This window comes from Drosophila suzukii, chromosome 2R, assembly GCF_043229965.1.
Source record: "Drosophila suzukii chromosome 2R, CBGP_Dsuzu_IsoJpt1.0, whole genome shotgun sequence".
NCBI classification, from domain to species: domain Eukaryota; kingdom Metazoa; phylum Arthropoda; class Insecta; order Diptera; family Drosophilidae; genus Drosophila; species Drosophila suzukii.
Window position 1 is genome coordinate 2,658,657 of NC_092081.1, and position 18,739 is coordinate 2,677,395.

Sequence of the window (18,739 nt, forward strand, 5' to 3'; positions counted from 1 at the left end):
TTTTTTATGGGAGCCCTGGTATATATTCTTGATCAGCATCAACAGCCGAGTTGTTTTCTCAGTTTTCAAGCTCTCGTTAAAAACTTTTCCTAAGGTCTACTTTCTCCTACGATAGTTCATATGTCAGAACCGACCGGATCGAACAACTATATTCCAAAGCTATCATAAAATTGATCGATGAAATCATATTCTCTTCTACTCGGAAAGTTAAATTAAAACTTTGTTATTTTGAATCATACTCTCTTGAAATTCGAGAACTCTTGTATGTTGATAGTGCGATCGTCACGATCCCTTACCTCGGGATGAGGTGTTTTAGTTTGATTCAATATAGCTAGTACACACATTACACGTATGATTTTCATTGCATATTATGTTTTGGGCTTTCTTTTGTTCTTAATAATTTTGAAGATTTTAAACCCACTTTTTTTTGATGTTCCACAAATATTGAAAGTTTGCATATGCCCGGCAAAACACAAGAGGAACCATTTAATCGATGACTGTGCTAGGCAACATTTTCCCGCAGTGTAGCTGTCATCTACTCCGATTCCCGATACCCCTCGATTCTCGCCAGAGCGCCATTATTTCCTTTTGATTTGCTTTGGCTGCAAAAGTCGTGGCGTGTTGAATGGCGTTCTAGTGAGGGGCAGGCGACGCATTTCATGCACTCGGCTGAGCTTTCGAGTTGCTTAACGCGTTTGATGTTTGCTCCCAGCCCAGGCAGCCCCTTTCCTCGAGCCCTCCGTCCATAAAATTTAATGCATCCTGCGAGTGTGACAGCCTGGCGGGCCTACGAATATCCCATATCCCACATAATCCGCAGGAGACATCTCTTGCTGTGGGCACGGGAAAATGCTGTAACTTTTGCGCCAGCCCAGTGATGCGAAAACCCGTTGTCAGCCGAAGGATAATTGGGTTTCAGGAGCGGAATTTAATTTCTGCATCTTTAAGAGCCGGCCATGTTGATATTTGAAGACCCGGAAAGCTGCAATTGAGCTGCCCGATCATCCCCAAGGGAAACAGAAAGAAAAATGGCAAAAGTTTTCAGCCCGGGCGGGACCATTAAACCAGCCACAATAATCGATTCTGGAGTCGAACATCGACATCGACGTCTTGGTGGCCGGCTAATTTCCTTGTATCGGGGGAAAAGGCTTAGGAAACTTAAAAAGGGACGACTGGCTGCTGGGCCCCAAAGTATGCAACACAATTTTAATTAGTTTGCAAAAGTATTTTAATTTTTGCAATTTGAGTGCCAGAAAAGAGAAGTCTTGGGGCCCACCTCCCCTGCGGCCGGCAATCCCGAAATATTTTGAAATTCCTTCCTTTAATGATTATTAACATTATTAGTTGTAATGAGCGTCGTCAGCGCGTTTTAAAGTTCGCCATTGAGGCGTGGCAAATGGCAACAGAAATTTGCCTGCCATTCAGACACCAAAAAAACAACAAGAGGCGCGGCAAAAAAAGTGCGGGAAAACGCAGAGAAAGTTGAAAAAGTTGGAGAGAAATTTTCGCAATTATTTTTCTGTTTTAATGTAATAGTGGATTCTGCCTTTTTATGATTATTTTTTCCTTTCGCTCCGCACGTTCTACGCTTTCAAACAAAAAAGTTTGTTTAAACTATGTGGCCGGCCGGACGGGAACGGGTTTGCCGGACGGAGTCTAGGTCTAGCGGTTGCGTCGGGCACGCCGGGAAATATGCTTTGATTTTTGGCCCGTCCATTGCGTGGAATGCAGTGTTCGAATTGTTTGGTCCCTGGTTCTCTGTGGACTCTTCCCGCACGTATATACTACATATATTCTATTTTTGGATATGCCAAAGTTTTCAAATTAAAGGCCGGGCTTTGACCGAAAGTTTTGCGGCTGGGCGGCTCTTTACCGTGATTAGTGATTGAGTTTGGTTCTTGGACTTACGCAAAAGCAGGAAGGCACTTACCTAAAGAGAGAACAAAAAACACCGAGTGTTAATTAAAGTTTGAATAATGAGGAATGCTCGGAGGTAAAAATTGTTTGAGCCGGTGCACTTGGGAGTCAGATTATCAGTTCCATTTTCGGCCAGAATTCCCGGGGCAACTAGGAGTCTGCTTTGGGGGCATCCCGAACTTAATTACACACAACTCATTTGTCGCACACAAAAACCACTCCCCAGAAGCGCCACATGGGACTGGGACTCGGTCGTCTGGGAAATGGATAGCCCGAAACGAGGAGAGACGACACATGACACACAGCAGCAGCCGGAGAAGAAACAACAAGGATCCTGGGAGCCGTGCCCCAGCCCAGACTGTTGTTTATATGTCATAAAAATTACTCATACGTTAATAATTTAAACGGATGGCTGTTGGTGATGGGTCACAGGCGTCTGCAAATTTGCTTTGGCCAAGCCAGAAATGCCAGGACTAACAGTGAATCAATACGAAATGAAAACCAAATAAGCGACGTCCTGCCCGTTTTCTGATCAAACACAAGGCCATCACCTCGAGCTGGTTTGCTCCGATGCCCGATAAGTTTCGCTATCATGTCGGAAAATTCATATCCAAGGCAACGACAGACATTGGCCATATTATCAGATGTCTGTGGGTCTGTGCGGTGGCAAATTCATTATTTCATCAATAAAACAGCACAGCAATCAATATTGTGAGCTGTCCATTTTGTTTGCTTTAGCCATTCTGGTGCAGAGATACCCGTAAGTAAATACACGGCATATGTGTGCAATCCATATATTTATTCATGGAGCAATATTAGAAAACGGGCATCAATTTCAAATTAGTAGGCTCTCAGAAACCCATTTCTTAAGGTATGTTTGAATTTAATTTACTAAGTTAAGCTTGTTGAAGAAATACTCGTATGATGCAGCTTTGATAACCTTTGCCTCTTCCAAATTTTGTAACTAATTTATCGTCGGTTTAAGGTTTAGGAGAAGTTATTTGATGCTCAAGGCTAGGTTCCAGGTGGGGCAACAAACGGTTAAAACAGAACTTGCACAAATAGGCATTCCCGAAAATACTGTAATCTTAAAATCCAAGTTTTTCCCATTGTGTGAGCTACTTTGTTCCTCATTACTGTAACCCCTGGTCGAAGAAGCGTTTTCGGCCCCATAAAGTATATATATTCTTGATTGGGATCACCAGCCCAGCTGATCTAGCCATTTCCGTCTGTCCGTCTGTCCGTATTAACGCCGTGATCTTGGAAACTATAAATGGTGAAGTTCGTTTCGTAAGGGTGTCACACCAACTCTAACGCCCACAAGCCTCGCAAAACTGTGGGTCCTACAGTTGTAATGCTAAAATACAAATGTTAATGCCACGAGCAGGGCTCCTGGCAGTCGAAGTACCCTTCGTTGTCCCTTAAACATGAGTTGGCGGCAAGACTCGTCTGGACCTTACCCAGTACAAATGGTTTCATTCCACTCAACATTTATTCATGGTGATTCGTCAACACCCACTACCCACTTAGCTTTTTGGCATACATCAAGTCAGAAAATCCTTTGCCTTCCCCCATATTCTTGTCGTAAAGAGGATAAATTACCGTTAACGATGCAGACCGTCTAGAAAACCTCTTTGGAAATAACACGATAAACTCAGATCGCTAAGGTCACTGGTGAGAATGTCTCTTGTCATCGGAGAATTGAACTGGTAAGCGACGGTCGCAGACTGTAAGATTTGCGTGAATCGTTGCTTTTGAAAAAACTAGACCAAGGACAGATCAGCAGAATTTTCATCGACGAAATAATACCCCTGTGAAGCAAACGGATCCCGAGCGCTGCGGATGCTAAGCAACGGTTTAAATGGTCGCTTAAAAGAACAAAGGCCAAGTTTACGTGGGGGCGTCGGAAAGATTTTATAATACAACTCAGCAAAGTGGAGGTTACTCATGACAGCATGGAATTAACCGATAACCGAGGGCCAGACGGGCAATGATGATGATGGCCTGGGCACCCACCAAGACTGGACGGTCTCACGAAGACCTTCTATACCACAGGCCTTTAACGACACCGCATGCGTTCCATTGTTGTCGTCTTATTTGGCCAAGACCACGGTGGCGGTCGCAAGAACGATCGCCCAGTTGCTGAAGTCGATGACACGGGTCACCTTTCACCTGCTCCTCAAACCTTGAAGCGGAATCAACTGGAGGACTACCGGCCTTGCGAACGCCGTCGTCCTCTAAGCCTGTGTGTCATCTTGCCCGTTCTTGATTCTCTGGTCTTCCTGAAACCGCAGCCTTCGTAAACTGCCAAAAAGGCCAAATTGCCTTAAATGCGAATTATATTCTTTTGAATCTCTTCCTTACGAAGATTCTAAGATTTTATTTTTTTGAATCACTCTTTGGCGTGACTGCCTTCTTCTTTTCCTTTTCATTTTGGTTTTTGTCTTTTTCCTTTTTTTCAAATTGTTCACATTCTTTCAAGACTTTATCCTCTTCACATTTTTTCTTTTGCTCTTCCTCCTCTTGTTTCTTCCTGTCTTCCTCTTTTTTCTCCAGCTCTTTTAACGCAAGCATTAGTTGTTGCTCTTCATTCTTCAGCTTTTCGATTTCCCTAATTAGACAATCGCATTTTTTCTTTTTAGCCTCTTCTTCGCACTTTTTCTCTGTAAGCTCTTTTTCACATTTCGTCTTTATCTCATTCTCCTCGCATTTCCTCTTTACCTTTTCTTCTTCGCATTTTTTCTTTAGTGCCAACTCTTTGCATTCGTTATTTTGACCATCCTCTTCACTTTGCATTTGCTCTGCCCGTTTTCTCCTCACCTCGCATAATTTCTTTTGAGCTTTTTCAATGCACTTCCTCTTAACTTCGTCATCACACTCTTTTTTTGAGTCCTTGCACTCGGACTTTAGCGTTACATCCTTTTTCTTTATATGGTCCTTTGTTTTGTCTAGTTCTTTGCATAATTTATTTAAAGCTTGCTTTTCACATTTTAATTTTTGAGCCTCCTCTTTGCACTTTTTCTTCTTCTCTATTTCATCGCATTTTCTTTTGAGCTTTGCATCTGCACATTTTTTTAGGAAGGCACATTTCTCGATATCCGCTTCCAGTTCCTTGATTTCGGACTCCTTACTTTTTTCTTCCTCTTGGCAAGACTTCACCATCATTTCCTTTACTTCCTCAGAAGCTTTGCTAAAATCGACGTCGTTTTTTTCAGTAAGATCTTGAATAAATGGACAAATGTCCTTCCATTTTTTATGCACACACTTTTGGGTCTTGTCGTTCACAGAGTCCTTTGATTTCGTGCTCTCTGCTCCTTCTTTCTGTTCCTCACACTTACTCGCTTTCTTTGGCTCTCCCCAGGATTCTGCGCACATTTGCTTGATAACGATCATGCGGCACCTCTGCTTGACTTGCGCCTTAAGACAGTCTTCTGAGGCCGCCACATTTTTCTTATCCTCGGGGCTTAAGTGCTTCTGGGCCTGGCGCACATCTTCCAATTCTTCCTTCATGCATTCTTCCATCTTTTGCTCAAACGGAGATTTAGTCCCGGGTTTCCTTTCTTCCTTAAGACATTCAGTTTTCTTTTTGGGCTCCTCTGGACATACCTCCTGCTCTTGAGGTTCTTCTTTCTTCTCCCCTTTCTCACTCTTAGCGTTCGAATCAGCATTTTTGGATTGCTTATTTTTAGGCTCTTGTGGTTCTTCACTATTATCTTTCGTATCTTCTTTTTTGGAGTGTTTATTTTTTGGCTCGGAAACTTTGGTATCACCTTTGCTTTTCTGACTGTTATATTGTTCTGGTTTCTCTTCCTTACTTTTGTCATTTTTTGCTTTCTTGGTTTTGTCCTCTCCTTTTTTATATTCTTTGTTTTTAACCGCGGAAACCTGCTCTTCCACTTTTTCCGTCTTCTTTTCGTTCTTCTTGTCCTTTATTTTTTTCTTCTCTTGTTTGAAATCATTACTTGCAGATTCGATCTTTTGAGGACGATCTTCCTTACAGTTATCTATTACGGGATCCTTCTGTTCCTGATTTTTAACTTTGGAACTATCTTTCTTTTTGGTTGCTTTTTTGTCCTCTTCCTTACAACTATCTAATTTGGGATTCTTCTGATTCTTAAGTTTTGTTTTGGAATGGTCTTTCATTTTGGATGATTTTTTGATAACTTTTACACTGAGCTTATTTTTAGCGTCATCTTTGGCTTTCTTTGTGGGTTTATGAACTTTTCCCTTGGACTTATCGTTAGATCTGTCCTTTTCGTTCCCTTGATTTTTGGCCGCCGATTTTTCCTTCTGCTTTTGATTTGGCTTCTCCAACTCGTCTTCTAAGAGTTTGGTGGTTTCTTCTATACATTTCTCAAGCGTTTCTGACTTTTTGTTTATTTCTTTCTTCTCCTCCGCCTTAACGGGCGGCTTCTCCTTGGAATCCTTGCCGTCTTTCGCAGAGCCTTCCTCTTGGGTGGCAGAACACTGCTTCATCAGCTCCTTGATCTTCTTCTCCCTTATCAGTCGCTCGTAGCGGAGCTTCAGCTCCTGCTCCTTGCAGTATTTCTGCATAACTGACTTCAGGCAGACTCTCTTGACACCCGCCATCACGCAGTCCATCATCTCCCCCATGGCCTTCTGCTCTTCCTCCGTCATGCACTCCACTTTCGCCTTCAGCGCCTTCGTCTTGAGCTCGATGCACTTTTTCAACTGGCTTTTAAGGCGGTCCGCGTCCTTCTTGGCCGCCGCCTTCTTGTCCGCCATCCTCTTCTTTTTCATTGCAAGGGCTTTTTGCTCCTTAAAAGCCTTGTAAGCCTCGCAATCCATGAGAGGTGGATCGCAGTAGTTACGCAGCTGCCACTTGAACACCATGCCCATGGTTCCACGTGTCTGGGGAGCGGACAAACGGGTTAGGAGGCAGCCGGAAAACCGCGAGCACATGGTTAAAACCCGAGATTCAGCCCCCACGAACCTCAATTTAAAAAATTAAAATTTTGATTGTCGTAATTTATAAAATGTAATTTTGACCCCGGGTTCGAAAATAAAACCTAATGTGTATAAGACTACATAAATCGGAACGAATACTCTGATATTTAAAAAATAAAAAGTAAAACTGTTAATGACTCTTTATAAGTGTATTACAACTTCAGAATATTCTGTCAGATAATTCTTGCACAGCATGTCCGTCTCTTAGTACCAAAGCAATCTGCCTGAACCTTTTACAAAAGCTTTTCTGTCTATGGAAGAAAGCAGGGACTGTAATGATTATAAGTTATTTCAAAAAAAATATTTTATAATGATTATTTTGTTAGGTTTGTTTATTAATCCAAAAATAATGGTTATTTTTTTTAGTTTTAATAAATATCAAAAAATAGTGATTATATGTTGAGTTTAATTTTCAGCTCCAGAAATTATTAGTATACTTTGAGTTTTATTTGCCGCTTGACAAATATAGCTTACTTTTTATACCCGTTAGTAAAAGGAAAGTATGTAACAGGCGGAAGGAAGCGTTTCCGACCCCATAAAGTATATATATTTTTAATCAGGATCACTAGCCGAGACGATCTAGCCAGGTTCGTCTGTCTGTATGAACGCAGAGATCTCGAAAACTATAAGAGCTAGATTATTGGGATTTAGCAAGCAGATTCCTAAGCTTCCTGCGCAGCACAAGTTTGTTTCAGCATTCCATTTCCCTTTGGTCCCTTTAGCTGAGTAATGGGTATCTGATAGTCGAGGTACCCGACTATAGCGTTCTTCCTTGTTGATTTTTATTTTCTGATGGAAAAATACAACTTATTCCTTGAGAAATATTGATGAGATTAGGTAACGATTATCCTTCAAGTTTTAAATAAAAATTGAAAAAAAAAAATTATACCAGATATTGAAAATATGATGCCTAAGAAATGTCCTGGTATAAGTTGTTTTTTTTTTAAACTGCTCCGCTTGTATCTAAAAAAAATTAATAATTATTACTAACGGTCCCTGGCAGAAAGTATAAAAGTATATCTTAACTATTAATGTCATATGACAGTAGATTTGAAACATACTCAATAGGAACTAGAGATATATCTAATATATATTTCTAAACATTGCAGGGTAGAGTTAACATTCTTAAGAATTCGGGAAACGGCTTTCAAGGGGTGAGCCAAACATATCATTAAAATTCCGATTGAAATCGGACTTTGAAGTTATTATGTTCCGCTCTTTTCCAATATCGCTTATTCACTTAAAGCATTGATTGAATACTTACAGCAGTTAGTTACTAAATGTAAACTTGCGTGGTTTCGGTTCCTGAGTGGTACTGCAGCGGGGGCACCACTCAGGAAGGTAGAAGGGGTGGAATTAAACAGCTCGCCTTGGCGCCATCAACAGTTTTCCAATCTTTGCACAAACCTCAGAAATGACAACAACGCAGCGGAGCCGCAACCACGACATAGTCACACACATCCCTTCGAGAGAGCCAGCGGCAGACAAACACTTTTGTCGAACATAAAATCGAGCACAACTTAATTAAATGTTAAAAGCGCGACCGCAGCGCGTCTGTGGCTGCCAAAGGTGTGAATTCGAAGGGGTTGTTGGGGGAGGGCCTTTGGGGCTGGGAAGGCCGTTATCACGCCGGGGAAGACGCTGACAGACGCTAACTTCATTTTCGGGGACTGCTTCAAATTAGCAAACCTGTCACCTGTCAGCGTTTGTGAGTTGAGTGCGGCCAGAAGTATGCGGGGTGGTTGAGGTGTGGGCGGGGCCCCAGGCGAGGGCAAGACAATGTGCCTCACCTGTGCTTCAACACCTTGCAGGAGCCGCCGCCTCGCAGACCCCCTCTATAAGGAAGTTGCTCCGCGAACTTTGCATCTCTTCCGAAGCCTCCATGTGGGTGGGGGGGCTGTGCGGTGAGTTATGGCATGTCTACTTCCGCCGCCTGCCAGCCCATCACGCCACCCCTCATTGCGTTGTTTGTAATTTGTTAATTTCCCGCATTTAGAAATTAATTTTCACTTCATGCGCCGCCAAGCAGACAACAGCAGACAGGTGAGTTTGAGTCGCCCGCCTTGGCAACACTGTCGCACATAAGTGTGCTTTAACTTTCCGCCGCACACACTGCCACTGCGAACTTGCACCGCAATTACGAGTGCTCCCAACCCGACCGCCCACCGGGCTCATTGCGTATTTAAATTCCTTTATGTTGTCATTAATTTCTGCAACTTGTTCGGCACTGTAGCTGTTAATTTTTAAGCGAAAGCTCTGCCCGAGCAGTCTGCCATGTGTTTGACACGTTTACATTTTAATTGCGCACATGTGTACTGGGGAAATGCTCATTTCATTGTTGATGTGAGCGGCAAACATGTGAAATGGGTCTGCGGAGTGTAAAACTTTAATTGCTTTATTATGTCGGCCAGCAGGCAGGTGGGAAGCACCCCGAGAGAATCAAAATCGCAGCCTACTTTCGCGAGAAAGTGGGCCAGGAAACTTGGGTCCGCTTAAGGGTTACAACGCACTAATATTGACACAACGCATGGGCTCACCTGGCTTCAATTATTAAGCAACGGTTTTAATTAACCTTGCTGTAAGTAAGCTCCTTCAAAAATTACTCAAGTAGTCTCCGGTAAATATGTAAAAACCCTCCTCTTTTCAGTTTGGACCCAACTCCTTAGCCTAAAGTCTTCGAAATTGTTCGTTCTAAATTCTTAATATTTGGTCTTAGGTTATGGCGTCGATGGGGCGTCATCTCTCACGATCTCTCGTTTACCAGCTAAAGCAGCCCCGATGGAACCGATTGTTTTTGAAGTCCCACACCAATTTGCATTCCGTATCCGTTTACCTAGGACAGCCACGAGTATTTAGCAACAAAGAACACGATGGTTTTGATTCGAAAAATAAGCCACTAAAATTAAATTGCAGTAGTAAGACATGTAACATCTTCAAAGCAGGTGATCGGTCGGCGGAAGTGGATACATCCCAACAAACTAATACCCAGCATAGGATGCATCAGAGAAAAAAAGTCCTGTCAGGAACTGAGGATGCATCTTACTCAAAAGCAGTATTTATAAGGGGAAGGCGTAGAGTCAAGATCTCTTTGTCCTGGGACAAAGTCAATGGCTGTCTTCTGTACCTTTCCCAACTGAATGTTCCTGCCCCGGGCACACCTTCGGATCCCTTGCATCTCAGCCATCAACGATCGTTTTCCAAAAAGGTCGATGAGGAAGAGTGCTATTGCAAAAAGATGGAAGATGAGAACTGCGCTTTAGAGCCCTTACCAAAACCAGAACCCCCGAAATGTTCAAGGATATCCAGGAAGCGAAAGCATTTACTAGAACAGAAGAATAAGGTGTCTGAAGCCAAAGACCCTGTGGAAACGGAATCTGATGTGAAAAGTCTAGACGAAGCCGTTGATGAGTTAAAGCACAGTTGCATGCTAGCCGCCGAGAAGAAAGACTGTGAGCGAAAGCAGTACAAGGCACTCTGCGAGGAACTGAGAACCTCAAAGCCTAATGGAGATTCTAAAACCGTAGATTCCCTCGTGAAGTGCATGTTATCTGGAATAAAGAAAGCCTGTGCAGTTCACGCCCAGAAAATGGTATGTCAGAAAAAGTACGCCGAGGAGATTGCTGCCGAAGAAGCTGCGAGGAGGGAAAAGGAGAAAAAAGAGGGTAAGCCACTAGACTGTAGTAAACCTAACGAGGAAGACGAATATAGCTCGTTGAATAAGGCTGACAAGAAAAAGGCCAAAGAAGAAAACGAACTAAAGCGCGTTCTCCAGGAAATAAAAGCCAAGTGCCAAAAGCAGCGTGAAGAGGCCGAGCGTAAAAAAAAGGAAGAAGCCGAGCTTAGTAAAAAATGTGAAGAAGCTGCGATTAAGAAAAATTGTGAAGAACTAGCGGCGAAAAAGAAATGCGAGGAAGCCGAGCGTAAAAAGAAATGCGAGGAAGCAGCGGCGAAGAAAAAGTGCGAGGAAGCAGCGGCAAAGAAGAAATGCGAAGAGGCTGCAGCAAAAAAGAAATGCGAAGAAGCCGCGGCAAAAAAGAAATGCGAAGAAGCAGCGGCTAAGAAGAAATGCAAGGAAGCAGCAGCTAAGAAGAAATGTAAGGAAGCGGCGCCAAATAGCAAATGCACAAAAGATGCGGCAAAGAATAAATGTAAAGATGCTGCGTCAAAGAACAAATGCGATGAGGCGGCGGCAAAAAAGAAATGTGGAGAAGCTGCAGCTGAAAAGAAATGCGATGAAGCCGAGCGTAAGAAAAAATGCGATGAAGCAGCGGCCAAGAAGAAATGTGAAGAAGAAGCAGCCAAGAAGAAGTGTGAAGAAGCAGCAGCAAAGAAAAAGTGTGAGGAAGAAGCAGCAAAGAAAAAGTGTGAGGAAGCAGCGGCTAAAAAGAAATGTGAGGAAGAAGAAAACAAGAAAAAGTGCGAAAAGGGTGATCCTAAGAAGAATTCTCCAGAGGCTGCAGCTTTAAAAAAATGTGAGCAAGAAAAAAGGAAAAAAAGTGAGGAAGCCGAGACAAAGAAAAAAAGTGAAGAAGCCGCGCTTAAAAAGAAATGCGAGGAAGCCAAGCAGAAAAAGAAATGTGAGGCCGAGAAAAAGAAACAATCTGAAGAAGCCGAGAAAAAGAAAGATTGTGAACTAGCTGAGTTCAAAAAAAAATGTAATGAGATCTCAAAAAAGGTAAAGGAAGTGGAATGTAAGGACAAAAAAGACAAATAGTTGGAGACCTCCGGAAAACAGTCCGAAAACAAAGCTTACGGAGACGTGGGAGATGGAGTCCCAGGATAAAGATGAGTTGATGGCAGTATTATCTTTTATTACTAAATTGTCTAGCATTAATAAAATGTAATACTACAATCCGACAAAACTTAAAGGGAGACGATGATCCAAGGCCTGTTGCTTCCAAATCTAGATCAGTAGCTCTACAAAGAACCGTGTTGACTGATTAATGTTAGTCTTTCTGGTTTGAGATGGACTCAACACTAAAGCATTAAAGCCATTTCAGACTGGCTTCATCGCCAGCCGGATAAACCACTATTGTTTGGTCGGGGAAATGCCAACAGACCCGCTAAGTACAGACTTGGTGAGGGACAATGATGATGAAGGGTGGGCTGGGGAGGCCGGCAAACAATCGTGCCCGCTTGTCTTGTTTATTGTCATCCATCATGCCAAGGCCCTGGTGGCTAGGGCAGGGAAGATCGTCTTCAAGCCCCGATTTGCGGCTACCAGCCGGCAAGGTGGTGAGGATGCAAGGTGGCGAAATGGGAGCTGGGAGCTTAACGAGTGGAGTTTACTCGTTCAGACGGCGAGTCGGGTCTCCTCCCAGCCTCGGCCTCATTTAGACGTTTTGCTGCGCATTTGCCATTGTCAACTTTTGTGCTCCCCACCTCCACTGCGCTTGTAACATTTCCACAAGGTTCTTTTTGCGGCGCTGGTGTGTTGCTGTTGCTGCTGATTGTTGCACAGGGATTTGTCAAGGATAAAACACTCGGGGCAGTCAGTCGACATTGTCGTAGTTGTCGTCACCGACGCTGCTTCATCATGGTTGCGATTATGATTATGTAGCGACAGTTGTCCCAGCCCGACTGAAAGGCGTTCTGGGTTGGGGTCCTTTCACACGTGGCACTATGCAATGGTTATTGATTTTCCGTAAGGAATGCATCCGAGTGCCGTGCTGAGAGCAGTCCGTGCGGCCTTGGGGTTGCCAGGGCATTGCACTGCGAGTTTAGGTGAGGGTAAGGGATAACTATGTTCTGAGCTTCTTTTTGCTGGCAGCCAAATCCATTATGCTAATTGAACCGCTTTAGAAGTAGACGCATTGTTTTTCGGAAAATGTGGAAATACTTATTTGACCTATGAGTTATAGAGCAAAGATCATTGTGATTGTATTTCCCATGTTTAGATAAATATACTACCTTCCTACCCCTGGCAGCCATTTTCCTTCAGTGTAGCCGGATGCCTTTTAATGCCGGCAGCATATTTAGCCCTTCTGCCATATCTGCTATAAATGCATTTGCGACCTTGGAGCTTACATGTACCATATTTAAGTCCATCTATTTGCTTTGGCCTGGCTACTGGGCTGCACTTTTCCGTGTCCCCAATTTGGCTATTTGCGACAACCCAAATTCGTTTGGCACACACATTTCACCCACCAAATGCCAAATGCAAAGCAGGCACCAGAAACTGCGGTTGCCAAATTATATGCAGCTGCGGCGGCGTGGGCGTGGCATGCGGTTAGTTAAACAAAAGTGCCAGGCAAAAGTGGGTCAGGACCCGGGGAGAAACTGTCACATCGCCAGACGCATTAAAGCTAAATTACTTCGCTGCAAGGTGACCCAAAAACACAGCCCGCAACAGTCAAAGTTCAACGGGACTACATGGGACATACAACATCAAACACTCCATAGCACACAACATTGTCTCAAAAACACTCGACAAAGTTTCGGTTTCACTTTGGTTGTTGCCTCCGATTTTGCCGCTCCCGTTGTTGTCAACTTCCGTGGGGGTTCCACCTGTTCCGCTTGATTGTTCTCCGGGCTCTCCAGCTCCTGCGCCCGCTCCTGCTCCTGCTAAGGCTCCCTCGTCATGAAAGGTTAATGACGGCTGCTGTCAGCGCCGAAGGTCACATCTAACGCTACACTCCCACACCCACAGCTGGGTGGTCTCGGTGGGTCAAGCGGATAGCAGGTAAAAGTTTCGTTTCCCGGGACGAAAACTCGGAGGTCGGGGCGCTCGGGAAGCCCTGGACCTGTGCTAAATAGCAGGACTTCTGGGCGGGGACTCCGGGGGGTGGCAGAGCGTAAAAGTTAAATGAAACGAAACACGTTAATGGCCTCCGGGAGGGGGGCTGGGATCGGGCGCCTGAAAGGTGAGAGGCTGTCCTGCTGAAGCCACGCTCCGGGGAAAGTGAAAGCGCCGGCTCGGCAAGTCGGCAGTCCTGGCCAAAAGCCATGTAATAAAATGATATCGTTGGCTTAGTTAAGTAGCAATAAGGTGGAAAAGGTAGCCCGAAATTCGCTGGGCGCCACCTCTCAATCACAGCGTTTCAGGTTGATATTAAGTTATTTGGGCTATTTAGACGCCAAGTGAAGACCTCTTCGGGCTTCTCGGCTGGGTCATTAAAGCCGAATTACGGTATATTAGGTTACAGCTCGGCGGGAGAAAACTCGACCGACTTTCCCCGACTTGCTGCGCTCTTTAGGAATTTCACTACAGCTAATAGTGCTGCTAATTAACATCGTTGATGCTGTGGACCTTGGAAAATACCCGGCTTAAAGCGCTTCGATTTGGCTTCGTTCGCCAAACTTGCACTCAATTGTTAAAGCACACAAAGAAAACGGCGCCAAAAGGGAGCCAGGGTCGGAGGACCTCGACCAGCCAAAAAAAGAAAAGTACAAAGAATTATGTATCACTTCGTTACGACTTACTTCCACTTAATTTATTTTCACTTGCTTTTACCAGCAAAGGGCGAGCGAAGGAAAAGCCGAGCGGATGGGACGGCAACTTTGTCTGAGCCTCGGAAAAGGAAAGAAGTCGAAAAGCAGAGGGAATTGCACATTATACAGTTGGTCAATAAAGTCTGCCCACATCCAGGGCTTACGGCCGATGATATATATTTCATTTCTGTGAGATACGTTGGGATGATAACTTCACGGAAATATTGGCCCTTCCATTTGGGCTCTGCGTTAATTGGTTTGTTCAGTCTTTATTTATATGGTGCGTGTCGAATTGATATTTTTATATTTTATTCTACTTTTCATTAATAAGAGGGCGAGACTTTTACCCGTAATATAACCTCCAATAAAATATTACATTGTTTCTGTGTACTTCATCTCTCAATTCGTGTACTCTTCAAGCTCAGTTTCTAACCTACCCTGAGTGGTACCCAAACTTTGTGCTCCCACTGTCCGATTTTGGCCAAAAGAAGACAAGGCCCGCAGGCGTTTGCCAACAACCGGCAACAACTTTAGACGGGCTTCCCGTCTGTCTGCAAAGAGCATTTGACTTTGCATTTGTCTGCGACTGCAGGTTGCATCGCTTTCGGCCTTCACACCTTTTGTTGGCCGGCTGCTGCTCCCATTTTCCACTTTCCATTTACCATTTACCATTCACCATTCACCATCTACCATTTTCCCGCCGCTCGGGCTTCGGAAAACGCCTTTCGAGTGGCCGGCGCATTAATTCTCAGGTGTGCAATTTAGTGTGCGGCCAATTTTGGTCGGTTGGTCTGGACAGGAAGAGGAAGCCCAGGAGCGTCTGTTACGTGTTGACCACACGGTGGTGTATTTTGGGGGTTTTCGGGGGGCATACCCCCGGGGTCAAGGGGTGAGCTTGAAATGTTAGGAAATTTTAAACGGAAGTTCGCGTTTTCTGCCCTTTGCGGCTCTTATTGTTAGCTGTGTTTCCGCTTCGCTGGCATTTTTGGCCTCTCGTTCCGCGATCCGTGCCCATTTCCGGCTAAAACAACATGGCTTTAAGAGCCGCTCGCAACATTTTTTCACTCACGTCTTTAACGAAAACTTCGAAGCAAACTTTACGCGAAACTTTTCAATGGACTACATTTGCTATGCCATGTTAAACAGCAAAAAATGACAGCGTAGAAGGTTAAGACGAGAACTGTGGACAGCAAAATGGCGCCGGCTATAATTTCAGAGCTCGACAAAAGCGGCGGCGAAAAGGAGGAATAAATGTATGAGGAGCGGACAACTTGAAAAACTTTTAATAATTGCATTCTGCGCAGGCAGTCTTCTGCTGACTTCAACTGGCGCACACAATAGCCCCCACCCACCCACCACCAAGGCCATCCAAAACCACAGCCACCCACTGAACCACTGCAGCTTGTGCATCGACACCCGAGCAACAAGACAATCAGCTAAGAGATACTCGCCGGCCGGGGAGAACAGGCGATGACTGGGCCACAAAAATAACCGAAAAGTAATTCGCCACAAAAGTAAACTTGAGCGTACAAAAGTCGAGTTTTAAAATAAACTTGCGCCAGCTCTATTTTTCTTTCCATCGGATCGCCAGGGGATCGGCAGGGCGGCATCGCTGGAGTTGGTTAGCGAGTAGACAAAAGTCGTGGGCTTGGCTGGGGTGCCCACTTGAGGCACAAAAGGCGCATTTTCTATGAAAGAAAAGTGGCTAACTAAGTCGCCGACTTGGCAGCTTCCCGCACCACACCCATCGACATCATCAGGGCCGCAGTTTCGAGAGCCCCTCTTGTCTTGCCCGTTTTTGTGGGCCAAGAAATATTGCTTGCGGTCGGTGCTCTTGGAAAACCGGCGGCTCCACGGATAAGTTCTCACTAAATTTGGGCTACTTTATGGGGTATATTTAATAAGGGAGAAGCTTGTTAATCATACTAATATATTCCTTTTGTCCCTAATTTCATTGAGCCGAGCGCCGCGCTTTGATGTACTCCAAAACTTTAACAAAAATGGTATTAAAAATTCACTTTAATTTTGTGGTTGATGTTGATGTTCATCCCCTCTAGAAACAATGTAGTGTGGCCAGCAGATTTCATTTAATGATGGCATTTGGTTTACAGAAATGCTCCTGATGGTAAAAATTTAAGCGCCTGCATAGCACAATCTGCTCCCGAGCACCCGACTTAATATTGCGATAAAAAATTCCATGAAACAACATGGGACACAAATAATAACCTACAAGAGCTGATGAAACAGGTCAATAATCCACGGAATGTGGCAGATCATCATCTGATTTTATCAGCGCCCCCTCAATAAAATGCGACCCACTTTATTAAATATGAAATATGCTCCGTCGCTGCTGTCGCCTCGTGTTTGCAGAGGAAAAAGGAGTCGAGGGCCCTCTTAGCATGGCCAGCACGTAGCAAACGCAGTACGCTTAAATACATCAGATAGAATGCCGGACATTAAGTCCCCGGGGAGGGCGTTCAAGGCATGGGCATCCAAGGTAAAATGCCAAAACCGGAGGCGAGTGTACTATATCTCGCAAAATTACATGCTCAACTTGCGTGTGTCAAAAATGCGAAATTGAAATGCTTTAAAATTTAACATTTCTCCCCGGCACACATCAAAGCAAGGGTAAGATGCAGCTGCCAGGATGCGGCAAGGACTCCGATCCGTGTTGCTGGGCAAACATTTTTATGCAAAAATATTTTGCATGTCACTCCCATCTGCCGAGGACTGCCGGCGGTTGGGCTTCGTTGGGCTGCGGTGGGTGGTGGTGGCCAGGGTCTGTGTATTTGCCACAGACTTTTGCATGCATAACAAGTCAGCGAAGCGGACGGACGGACAAGCAAACAGGGCAAAAAATGGCCAGAAGGCTGCGGACGGGGAAAGCCGGGAAGGAAAGCCACGCACACAGCCAGACAAGAAGGAAAAGGCAGCGCCGGCAGCAGGAAGCGCATACAAAACTTTAGCGGCAACCGGTCGCATTTCGTAATCTTTGCAAATAAACGCGTGAAATTCCAAGGCGCACCACAGTGGGGCATGTGGTGGAAGTGGATCGTGGTGGCGGGGTGGTGGGGTGGTGCTGGCCCAGTCGCCAGTTGGCCGACATGTGCGCGCCATTTTTGGCATACAGCTCACACGCGAAATTGCGCATGCAGATTAAAATTCTTGAACGCGCATTTCCGTTTCCGCTCGCTGTGTGCGAACTGTCGGGGAAAATGCCGGGCATTTTCTTCACATTTCCAGCGGGGGAGTGCTTGAATTTCCACTTCAGTTCGGGTTCTCCTCTCTGTTTGCAGTGCTGATTGCAACCTTGAAGTGACCCCACGGTGAATGAAGTTGTGAGCGGTTGGGAATACTCCATAAAATTGGTATCGAATGCGACAGCTTGTTTGGGATTTAAGCAAGATATTCTCCCGATTTGATTAGAGTTCTAAAGGTCGCTTGCCGAAACGTAATTCCGATCACATGGCTGAAGTTATTTGATAACGCTCCACACCATCACGTTTCTTTTCTCAGTATAATCTCATTAAATTAAACTTTATTATTATTAAATTATAATTGATTGTCATTTAAGTAAAGTAATCCTAACAAACTCAGAAATTAAACAAAACTTAAATTGATTATACATGTATTTAGCTACTTTTACTAGTTTTAGTCAGTACAAGCCCCCATATTGTTTCCTAACTGATAGTATTGCTCACGTGACAGCCACATATGGCGCATTATAGGAGAGGAATCGCGTGATTTTGGGAATGAAACAGAATACTGTGGGGCCGAAAATAAGTAAGAGCCTCTGAAAATAAATCACATTGTCGCATATTACTCATACGCCGCATGGACCTAATAGACATTGACAATGGCATATTACTCATTGCATCAGAGGGGAATTCCTCGAGAGAGGGGGATGAACTTCGCTTATTTACAGACCGTTGCCATTGATATGCAGGACCTGTTTTTGGTGGCCTGTATGATGCCAGAAACCAGAAAACGCCAAGGGTCAGCTTTCTTCGGCTTCGTTTCTCCATTTTAGCTCCCAAAATCGCACATCAAATAAAAGAAATGGCTTTGTTTGCTGCATGTGGCATAGAATATCAAGCTGATAAGGGGATGAGAAGCGGATCCCAAGGATGCGGACGAGGATGTGGCAAGGATGAGGATGTGGACGAGGCTGAGCTGGTGTGCTGGCGCATAAATAATGTGACCTGCCTGACTGCGATTATCTGTGAACTATTTTTCACACGTTGCCGGCATACAAAGTGGTCCATTCTCTCTGGCCCGGCAATATACGAGCTCCTTGGCCTGCTGAGGCCACTTGGCCCATTCATTTCCACATCCCGCACACACACACACTCACTCTTGCAGGGCATAAAAAACATATGTGAGGAGGGATTTGCCTTGGTTTTTTCGGCTGTTGGCTACTTAC

The 18,739-nt window shown here is 44.6% G+C and overlaps 3 protein-coding genes across 3 annotated transcripts in view; 1 reads left to right on the top strand and 2 right to left on the bottom strand.

Annotated features, from left to right (window-relative positions):
• Positions 1–18,739, bottom strand: part of tei (irregular chiasm C-roughest protein teiresias) — a 123,016-nt gene that overhangs the window by 70,575 nt on the left and 33,702 nt on the right. The gene's annotated exons all lie outside the window — the stretch shown is intronic.
• LOC108019823 (axoneme-associated protein mst101(2)) lies at positions 3,580–6,983 on the bottom strand. The gene has a single exon (XM_017087840.4). It carries the CDS (start codon positions 6,838–6,840, stop codon positions 4,297–4,299), a length of 2,544 nt encoding a protein of 847 aa, XP_016943329.3. The 5' UTR covers positions 6,841–6,983; the 3' UTR covers positions 3,580–4,296.
• Positions 9,501–11,737, top strand: LOC108019825 (axoneme-associated protein mst101(2)). Its single transcript, XM_017087842.4, has one exon. The coding sequence runs from the start codon at positions 9,605–9,607 to the stop codon at positions 11,597–11,599; it is 1,995 nt and encodes a 664-aa protein (XP_016943331.3). The 5' UTR covers positions 9,501–9,604; the 3' UTR covers positions 11,600–11,737.

Coding starts and splice junctions, on each gene's coding strand:
- LOC108019825 (XM_017087842.4), top strand. CDS start 9,605: ATGGCGTCGATGGGGCGTCATCTCTCACGATCTCTCGTTTACCAGCTA.
- LOC108019823 (XM_017087840.4), bottom strand. CDS start 6,840: ATGTGCTCGCGGTTTTCCGGCTGCCTCCTAACCCGTTTGTCCGCTCCC.